Source organism: Eubalaena glacialis, chromosome 5 (assembly GCF_028564815.1).
Source record: "Eubalaena glacialis isolate mEubGla1 chromosome 5, mEubGla1.1.hap2.+ XY, whole genome shotgun sequence".
In the NCBI taxonomy this organism is placed as follows: Eukaryota; Metazoa; Chordata; class Mammalia; order Artiodactyla; family Balaenidae; genus Eubalaena; species Eubalaena glacialis.
Window position 1 is genome coordinate 126,306,025 of NC_083720.1, and position 10,512 is coordinate 126,316,536.

At 58.5% G+C, this 10,512-nt stretch overlaps 1 protein-coding gene across 1 annotated transcript in view; it reads left to right on the forward strand.

Annotated features, from left to right (window-relative positions):
* The window catches only part of PPP2R2C (protein phosphatase 2 regulatory subunit Bgamma), a 137,424-nt gene extending 127,201 nt beyond the window's left edge, over positions 1-10,223 (forward strand). Inside the window, exons 8-9 of the mRNA XM_061191667.1 lie at positions 1,264-1,355; positions 9,932-10,223. Of these exons, the coding sequence (XP_061047650.1) occupies positions 1,264-1,355; positions 9,932-10,223 (384 nt within the window). The remainder of the gene's footprint in view (positions 1-1,263; positions 1,356-9,931) is intronic.
* The last annotated feature ends 289 nt before the right edge of the window (positions 10,224-10,512 follow it).

Here is a 10,512-nt window from a genome sequence, read left to right on the forward strand (position 1 = left end):
CATCCGAGGCCTGAGGAAGTCCTGTGTTAAGAACCTTCCAGGCTGCGGGGTCAATACAAACACTAAGTCAGGGCAGGAGCCTCAGGTACACCTGATGCTCTGAGAAGTCAGAGAGAGAAGTTCAGCCCGGGGGAATCCAGGGGGGCTGCCAGAGGAGGAGACCTACTCTAAAGCTGGGTTTTCAAAGATGAATAAGAGGTTCCCCGACAGAAAAGGACAAAAACCCCCTTTTTCTTCCCCACCCCTCCCTGCACTTGACCCTTGGTTTGTGGCCAATGTCACTGCCCAGCAGGAGTTGGACATTTTTTTCTCTCCATCCCTCTCCATAGTTAATCGGGGTCGCAAACACCTACCTGGTGCTTTGCCCCATGGTCGTCGCCCTGAATCTTCATGCTCTTCTCCGGCGGGGGGAATCTCATGACCCGCTTTTCAGACGGGAAACCTGAGGCTCGTAGCAGCTAAGTGACTCCCCTGGGTCACAGAGGGGCAGAGCCAGGAGTTCAGGCTTCATGTTACCCATTTACCTGCCCCTTCCGCCACCCAGAGGGCAGGGCCATGTCCCTGAAGAGAGCTGGCACCCAGAAGTCCCCGTGGGTATAGAGCTTGTGGGATGGGGCTACAGTCAGATGGATGCAGGTCATGGGGCATCGCCATCTCTCCTGTGGTGTCTGGTAACCCTGGGAGAGGATCCTGGTCTTCCACTTGTACGCTGTGTGACTCTGGGCCAGTTACTTAACCTCTGAGCTTCAGTGCCCCATCTATAAAACGGGACAGGTGGCGTCTGCCGAGATCACGCTTGAGAGGCCTGTGTGAATTCTCCTTCCCCTTTTCTCCATGATGGTCACCAGTGTGCTCACGGTAACTATGGTCCTCAGAGGACATGACCCTATACCAAATAGTCACTTACATTTGATCCCAGAACAGCCCATGAGGTGTGTGCTCTTATCACTTTAAGGATGAATAAACCAAGGCTCAGAGAGGTGAAGACACTGTCCAGGGTCACACAGCCAGGGAGGAGCAAAGCCAGGATTTGGTCCCCGTCGGCGTTATTCCCTCTGTCACTGTGACTGTCCCTTCTCTGGCCACAGCTCAGGGGTCGGCCATGTGCCAGGCTATGGACCCTTCCCGATGAGCAGGGCTGAGTTGGGAGTGCCATTCAGACCCCGGAGGGCACAGCCCTGCTCAGTGAGACCCTCCTCATGGAGCCGGGCCAGGACTGTCGGGGTGCCCCCCTCGACTCACCCCGTCCTCTTCTCTCACCAGGTCCACGATTACCTTCGGAGCAAGCTCTGTTCCCTGTATGAGAACGACTGCATTTTTGACAAGTTCGAATGCGCCTGGAATGGGAGCGACAGGTAACCTCAGACCTTGGACCCCACCCACCTAACTAGGGACCTTCCACTCTGCAGGGCCGGCTGGTGACCTGGGCGGGATGTGTCAGGGAACTAACTGTTATCAAGCCTGAGGAATCAAGGTGTTCCAAGGAGTCCCATTCTTTCTTGTAGCAGGTTCGAGCTCTCAGCTCTCAGATTCAAGGGCAGAAATGAAACTTCATGTTCTGAAACTATACTTAACATCCATGTGGAGCCCTGTTCTCCTGAGTGGTAGTGGAAACATCTTTAGTCAATTCCGGGTCCCTCACTGTGCAGCCCCTTCCCCAGGTTGTCAGGAGTGAGGGCTGTTCAGGTGCCAGAGCCCCGAGGCGGGGAGGGCTTTAGCCACCGGTCTACACCTGCCTCCACCCTCCTCCGGCCATCGTGGTTGTAGCTTCAGGCCCACTGGGCTCCGGGGAGCATGGCGGAGCTCCTGCACCTTTTGGGGCTGGGGGCTATCACAGGTGCAGCTGCCTCTCACAGCCCCACCCACCCGGGTAATGGCTCGGAGCCTGACCTGAGTTCCTGCTTCCCCATCACCTGGCTCAGCCCAGGGCGAGTGTGGACAGGGAAGGCCCAGGGCAGGGACCCAGGTGACCAGACCGTGCAGGGATGAAAAGCACTCTGGCCAGGATATCGGCCTGTCGCCCGTCTCACTTCACAAGCGGAGCGGGTTTGGCGAGGGAGAAGGGGCGGAGTGAGAGCCGGCAGCCTTCGACTCAGGTGCCATCCCAGGGTGCGTCCATCCACATGAACCCCGTCAGTCCTGCGTGTCCGGCCGGGAGCAGGCTGGGCTGTCCCCGATTTCTGAGTGTGGCCGGCACTGCCGTGGTCGTGTGAGAGCTTCTGTGCTACCACCCTGAGTGGCTGTGAGCACAGACCCACCGGGACCGCCAGGGAAGATGGGTGGGGACCCAAGGGGGGTCGAGCTGCTGTGTCCGGGGTGGGGCTCCCCTAGAGCTTCTGCCAGCATCCTGGGGCTCACTTGGCCTGAGGAGTCTCCAAGTGGACAGTGCTCTCAGAGGAACCAGTACGGTGGGCACAGGGCGTCCGCTGAAGGACACTTAGAAAACCAGGTGGCGGCCCTGGCCTGAGACCGGGCTGATGCAGCGGGGTCAGAGGGGACCCGCGGCACTCCCTCCAGGGGCCTGCCCCCAGGCTGACACACTGGGGGTTCCCCAGGGATTACCGGCAGTAGGTCTGGGGCTGGGGGGTCTATTAGAATCTCAGAAGACGGCAAAAAGGGGATTCCACACTGTGCGTGTCTGTCTGTCTGTCTGCCTGTCTGTCTTTCTGTCTTTATGCGTTGGGCTCCCAGTTGTTGTGACCACTGCCCGCCTTTCCTTCACATCACCGCCAGGGGGCGTCCATGAACAGGGATCCAGGGCTTCCAGAGACTGGAGCCGCCTTCTCTTCCTGGCTTTCAGGTGCCCAGCCTGGAGCTGCTGTCCTGCCTCTCACCCACCACTTCCTGCCATGCACTTTACATGCCAGCCACCCCAGCCTTGGTAGTTCCTGCCACCTTCCTCCACAACCCGCTCTACTCCCACCCCCTGGCACCCTGACCACACTGCACCTGGCTCACTCCTGCTGTCACCTCACTTTACTGACTCAACTCAAGGCCACCTCCTCCAGGAAGCCCTCGGGGTCCTCTCCATCTTGACACCCCCAGCCTCCTGGGTTTTCCTTCTGTGCCTTAGCATTTATTACATGTTTTCATCTTGCCTCTGTTTGCCTTCCCCACTGGTTGAGGTGCCCCTGGGAGTGGGACTGTCGCTCAGCCCATCCTGAGCCCCTCACTTGGGGCCTCAGGAGTGTCCAGTCAATGGTTGTTGACCTTCTGGAAGGCATAGGTGTATGCCACCTCCTTCCACTTCAACACAAGCATCCTATGAGCCCAGCAAGCCCCATAGAGGAGGATCCCAAGGTAAATAAAGCCTGGTCCCGGCCTTCCAGGAGCTCAGAGGCAAAGGGGAGAAGCAAGTGCTGCCCTCCAGGGCCCCCACCCTTGAAAACCAAAGCAAACCTTCTGAATCCCTCAGCTCAGCGTTTTCTATCCTCATGTTAATGGGAAGCTTCCAGCATGCCAGTTGTATAGGTAGCAGCACAGAGCTGGTGGACATCTGACAACCCTCACAGCTCCCCTTACCCAACTCTAGCAAGACTTAGATGGGCAGCCTGGGGGCGAGGAAAGGGCAGCGGTTTTGGGGTCAGACACCCTCGATTTCCAGACCATGCTCCACCACTCTCCAACTGCATGCTTGAATAAGCCACCTGACTTCTCTGAGTCTGCTCACCTGGAAAGTAGTTCTAATAAATCATGACTTTCAAGGGCTGCTTTGAGGATAAGACCCTGTGTGTGAAACTCCTGGCAAGGCCATGGCTCCATATTGGCAGCGGATGGTCCGATGATTTGCACACACCAGTCTGTTGTTTGCCTTGTCTGAAAGAACCCTGCTGAGCCACCAAGACCCACCTCAAATGCCACCTCTTCTAGGAAGCTCCCCTTGATCTGTTCTGCCTGGGAAGAAGGGATTTGTGTCAACCAAGTATCTTCCAGTTGCAGGAATCAGATAAGCCTAAGCTTGTTCTGAGAAGTTCCAGCAAGGCTACCCCAGGGCTCATGCTGTACCTTTGGGGCCATCTCCTCTCTGTCCACTCCCATCTCTGAGCCTCCCTGCTTCTTCTTAAACACTAGCCTCATCCTCTCCTACTACAGATGGCTCCCCCTTGCTGTTCGGGATGGTGACTCCAAATAGTCCCCCTTCCATTGTCCTCTCAGCCCACAATCACCCTTCTAGGTATATGGAAAATTCTCATGGAAGGATCTGATTGGCTTTGTTTGGGTCACATGCTCACTTTGGAGCCAATCAGCATGGACATGATTTATTGCATGCCACAGTTGGCCAGCAGGGGGCGGTAGAGCACCATGATTGTCACACTCTCCAGAACCACAGGGATGGGGCAGGAGCCTTTCCCCAGTGGAAAGAAGAGAGCCTGGGGACAAGGGCAGCCAGGACCGTGGTCCCCACGTGCAGATGAGGAAAATAAGGCTGGCAGAGGTGAAGTAACTTGCCTAGATGCAAGCCAGGGCAGGGACTGCCCTTTTCCCTGTTAAAAGAACCTTCTGGAATGTTAGAGAACGCCTAAGAATGGGAGCAATGGGCCATCCTTTCCTGATGTGGTTTGCAGGGCGCTGGGACCTGGTGTTCCGAGGTGAGAGAGACCCCTCCCTGCAGGTGTGGTGGGGCTCCCTCCCCCCCAGAGGTGTCAGCTGGATCCCTCAGCCAAATGGAAGGAGGATTAGCAGCTGTGTGGGTTGCAAATAACTTTAATGATCTCACTCTCCCTTCCCCTGATGGCTCAGGAGAAGGATGGGTGTTGTGTGAAAGCGCCCACTGGGTTCTGTGAACTGTTCCCTAGAGAAATGGGTGGCGGGAGGGCTGCCTTCTCTCTTCTCTTGCCCCTGCCGGCAGGGAGGGAGAGGGGGAGGCCCCCCTGGTCGGGCCCCTTGGCACGCAGATTCCTTCTCTGGGAATCCGTCACCCACTCTCTCCTTCTGCTTCCCTAGTCTTGGGCTCCCAGTCAGACAGGTGGGTGGGGCTTCAGGCCACACGGATGGTTAGAATCCAGAAATACCTGTTGGCATTTAATACATAACAAGAGGTGGGATTTATTGAGCTCAGCACTGTTCTAAGTGTTTTACTTTGTTATCTAGTCCATTCTCACCAGGGGCTGGGGTCCCTAGTTACCCCATGTTATAGATGGGAAAACTGCACGGGGAGCTAGGAAGCATGTCAGGGGCAGAGCTGGGATCTGGACCCAGGTGGCTGACCCGACCCAAGCACCGTCCACACTGCATGTGCTTGTGGAGTGTGCCTTTGCCTTTGCCTTTTAGGCCCAAGTAAAGCAGGTGGAGAGAGAAAGGCCTCCCTCCCTGTCTTCCCCAGGTCACCCAGCATCAGGGCCTCCTGCCCGGCTCCTGACCCCAGTCTGAGCTGGTGAGCTCCGCTCTTTCTGCTTCACAGCAGCTGCTCTGGGCCCAGGGAAGGGAGGCCTTGCCCCTTGGGACTCTCTGATTCCCCCATCCAACGTGCTGCACCTACCCCCAGGCTGCGGAGCCCACCCCGGGCGGGGCTGGTATGGGTTTTAAGAGCTTCTAGGTGGGTCTGTGCCCCTGCAGGTGACGCTCCTCCTTTGCAGGCTCTGGGAGGACCACTGCATAGGGTGGGGGTGAGGGACATCACAAGGAGAGGGGAGATGAGGGAGGGGTGGAGGAAGGAGAGAATCCACCTTCTCTTGCTGCTGGCTTAGCAGTGTCATCCCAGTGTCACCCAGTGTCCCAGGGCCAGGCAGAGCGGGCTATCAGGAAGGAGCAAAAGTAGGGGTCCCCTCATAATGAAGCTCGGCCCCCCTGGCTCCATCGGCACTGACCTCCTGTGCACAGGTCCCTGTGCCGGGGGCCCGCCCTGTGACCCAGCCTGATGCAGAGCCTGACACCCGTGCACGCCAGCTGTGGGAGTGACAGGGGGCGTCTGGCGGGGTCCCAGGCAGGCCCCCCTCTTGTTGTCTGCAGACAGGCCTGGTGGGCTTGCTGCCCCGAGTCGGGAGGTCAGAGTTCATCCCCACTGGTCACCCCCGACCCCCGAGGCCTGAGGAGTCCCTCGGCAGGGCGTGCACACGCATGCACACACACAGACACACAGACACACACACGCACGCGCACGCACACGCACGCGCACGCTGGCAACTAGCCCAGCGCGCCCTCCTCGTCCCTGCCTCGGGCTCCTCCTCGCTCACCTTGCAGAAGGGGCTCCAGGCCTCGGTCCGGCCCTGCATGCTCACCTGGCCCGTGCTCGCAGCCCCACTGTCTCTCCTGAACACGAAGACTCGGGCGCGGCTTCCCCGTACCCGCAGTGGCCCTTGGTCGCTGCCACCTGCTCACCTGCCCTCCTCTCGCCCCTCCAGCCCTGCTGTGTCTGAGAGGCGGGAAGAAGGGCAGCGGAGAGCGCAGACCCGGGGAGTGGTTCCCCGGTGTCACCTCCCGGGCTGTGTGGGAAGGCCAAGGTCAATGCGACGGGCCCTGTCCCTGCAGCACCCCCTGCTCCCCCCACCCCATGCCCTGGCCTTGGGACACTTGGGCGCTGGCTGGCAGGATGGCCCCTCTGACCCCACCCCCTGCCTCATGGAGGCGCCAACCTCACCCCGCCCTCCTCCCTGTCTTCTGGCCCAAACAAGGGCGACCCTTGGCTGGCTGAGCCGCTGCACTCCGGTGATGACCCGGGCAAGGGTCACACGCCTGGACCCCGAGGGGAAGCCGCTGGCACACATAGCAGCCCCAGGGCAGCCCCGAGAGACCTGGGCTTGGGCTTCAGTGACGTTTAGATGCCAGATCTTCTCTGCTTTGGGGGCATCTTCAAGCTTAGCCCCCTCCCGGCTTCCCCCATGGGCGGTGGCACTGTCGTGAAGTCTCACGGGCCATAACTTAGGCGACATCAGAGCCAACCCAGCCTTCCCGGGGGTGAGCTGACCTCTGAGGAGAGAAGGGGGGCTTCTTTGGGAAGGAGGGAGAAGAGGGCACTCTCCCCCACCCCCCTACCCCCCGCCAGCAGTGGTGGGGGGCTCCTCACGCCCACCCAGCACCTCCGCAGGCATGTCATTTCATCAGCAGCACTCGGGTCTATTCACACCAATTAAGGTTTTAGAACAGAAGAGAATAGAGCCAGAAAGCGCGTTAGAGTTCTCCACCCACCCTCCCTTCCTCACCTCCGGGGATTAGACAAACCTCTTAAAAGGCAGAACCCTTTGACTGCCACCTGCCACCGCTCCCCAAATAGCGTCCGAGAAGCCCCCTCCACTCACCCCTGGTCTGTCCCCTGTCCCTGTGCAGGGGGGTGGCTGGGCAGGTTGTTTCAGGCCTTCCTGAGTCTTCCGAGGGTGGCTGTGACTGTGTGACCCTGCCATGGCATTCAGTGATCCATTCACTCATTCATTCATTCATTCATTCGTCAGATACTTAGTGAGCCCCTACTGGGGGCAGGTACCTTCTGAACCTGCAGGTCTGGCAGTGAATGAGAGAAGCTTCTGGCCCTTCAGTGCATTTGGTCTACGAAGCATTTACTGCGTCTTCGTCGTCCCCGGGGCATGGGAGGTGGGCGGCTCTGCTTGGTCTGTTCCTGTTGGCTGCTGCCGGGCTGTTGTCTTTCTTTCAAGGACCACTTCCCCCATAGGTGGCCAAGCCAGGCCCTGGGGACTCAGACAAGACACGCCTGCGCGGGGAGCCCCCGCCTCTGCTGGGGAGGTAGAGGCACAGGCGGGCGCTGCTGGCCCACGGGCAATTAGCGCTGCGAGGTGAGCCCGGAGGGGTCCCCACCTTCCCCTCCAGCTCTCATCTCCACCCTCCTCCACAGAGACTATACCTGGAGGCCGACCCCATGGGCTGCATCCACAGGCCTCTGTGCCCACTGGCTTCTGGCCGGGTTTAACCACTGGGGACCCTAGAAGGAGGCTGAGGGTGGAGAGGGAGGCCGGAGCATTTATTCCCCCTTGTTTCCTGTCGTCTTGGCTGACTGTGTCCCTTTGGGCACAGCTCCCTTCAGAGGACAGCCCCCTTCACACAGATCTCTCTGGCTCTGTCTCTTTCTCTCTCTCTCTTCTGTGACTCCTCCCTCCCCTCACCTCTCAGGCCTGGGGGTGGTTTCAAAATCTCCAAATGTACCAGTCCCAGGGCACAGCACTTTCCCTGTGTTCCCTTAGAACCTTCCAGAACATTTGCGAGCAGTCTTTCTGTGGAGCGCCTCTCCAACCACCCAGTTGGCACGTGCCCTCTGCCCCCTGCTGGGGCCTGGGTGGGCCTCACCCCCTTCCACCTGGATGCCCCTAGAACGTCTGCGGAAGAGCCACTTTATGGAAGGGGCTTTCCATCCTCGTTGCCCCCAGATACCTACCCATCCATCTCTGAACACAAGGTCAGGGAGAGCAGTTTGGGTGTCGAGGGCAGGTAGCACTAACATGCAGATTGTGGCTCTGGTGGGAGGCCGGCCTCACGGGCACACGGCCATCTCCAGGAACCGCACAGCCTGGGCAGGGAGCTGCTTGTGGGCTGGAACCTAAACAGGGTCCCTGGCCCAGACTTGCCAGGCCCCAAGCCAAGTGAAAGGTCCTTTCTGTGAAGGATCAGAGGTCGGAGGGGCAGACTTATCAGTGAGAAAGGAGACAAAGTGCTGTATCAATCACATTAGGAGACGGATGTCACTCTACCCTCTTCCCTCTGCTGGGGAGACCCCTCTCCTTGAGCAGTTTCAGGAACCAGGCAGCAGAGCGGCCTCCCCAATCCACATCCAGGCCATCACCATGTAGAAAGGACCGACATTAAGAGATGGTCCACAGGCGAGGTGACAGGTGACTTGTAATGACAACTTGTCCATTCTCATGTGGGCCCCGGGGAGGTGGGCTTCCCTGGATCTCCCATAAAGATGCTACAGGCTGGGGCCTCAGGTACCACACTCTCCTGGTGTCAGCCCGGGTTCTCCCACAAGAAGGAAATATGTTACGAGGACATATGTCACTTTCAGCCTGTGACTCAACATCATTCGGGGAGCCTGAGCATCTGACCCTGCACAGCCCAGCGCACGGGATTACTCCTGTGACTCGGGTGATACTGAAGACATGGCTCATGTGCATAACCCTTGTAAACCGAGGGGTCCTCGTGGCTCATCTTGGAGCAATGACACCGTCAGGAAGCACAGTTCATCTCCTAAAGGGAGGAGGGATTCCAATCTGTCCGCATCTCTCGGGAAGAACATTGAAGGGGACCATTTCCTTACCCTCAGTATTGTTTTCTGGAATTCACTCCCACCTCCCCAGTTACTTTGTATGCCCTGCCCCCAGCTGCTCCAAAACCCAACCCCTTTCTCCAGGCCCAGGCCCATGTAGGTGGTATTCTTTTCTCTCCCATCTCTTACTGTGTAGATTGACATCCTTCCTCTGGTCCAACAGGAATCCCTTCTCCTTAGGAGAGGTGGGGAGTGGATAGACAAATGTAGAATGCTCTTTAGCAGAACGGGGAGGTCTGTGAACACCTGCACATTGATGGTGTGCAGACAGTGATCATTTAGTCACTCAACTATTCAGACACCAGGAGGGTCCTGGGTCCCCGCCAGGAGGCCACATCTGGGTGATTCAGGGGTCTGCCCTTTGTCAGCGCAGAGTTTGTAGCCCAGTGTCTCCTGTGTTTATTTCCCTTTGCTCCTCTTCTGCTGTTGCCTGGTCTTACTGAAAGTCTAGGGCTCTCTCTTTTGGACTAAAGGGCAAACAAAGTACAAGGGAATGTTTTTATGATGTTTGGGGCAGAGCATTAAACGGGTCTCAGTTCCTGGCCCTAAGTCTGTATGCCGAGGCAGCCGAGATGTGAGGGAGGACAAGAGACCCTAAGAGAAGGTGGGAAGAGGCAGGCGTGTCCCCCGTCTGCTTCCCGGGCCATGGCCCTGCAGCCCCGGGAGGAGGGGCGGGCTTCTCTCTTCCGTTTCCTCACCTGACGCCGCTCCGTCTCCCGCCAGCGTCATCATGACCGGGGCCTACAACAACTTCTTCCGCATGTTTGACCGGAACACCAAGCGGGATGTGACCCTGGAGGCGTCGCGGGAGAGCAGCAAGCCCCGGGCGGTGCTCAAGCCGCGGCGCGTGTGCGTGGGCGGCAAGCGGAGGCGGGACGACATCAGCGTGGACAGCTTGGACTTCACCAAAAAGATCCTGCACACGGCCTGGCACCCGGCCGAGAACATCATCGCCATCGCGGCCACCAACAACCTGTACATCTTCCAGGACAAGGTGAACTCCGACATGCACTAGGCGCCACACGGCCACGCGCGGAGCGGCCACCAGGGGGCGCCGGGCCGTCCGTCCAGCATCCCGGGGCCGGACCGCCTTTGCTGGTGATTGTTTGAAAACAGGAAAAAGGATTCACAGTAAACCGACGTGATTGTCGGCCTTGAAGTTCAGTTCTTTCATCCCGTACTTTAACCGCGTGCAGTCGTTCCCACCTTATTAGGATTTTTACCTCTGCGCGTTAATTTTTCACTCCAGAGGTTCCTTTCTGGGGACGCGGGAGCCCCGGGGCCATTTCTCTCGCGCGCCTCAC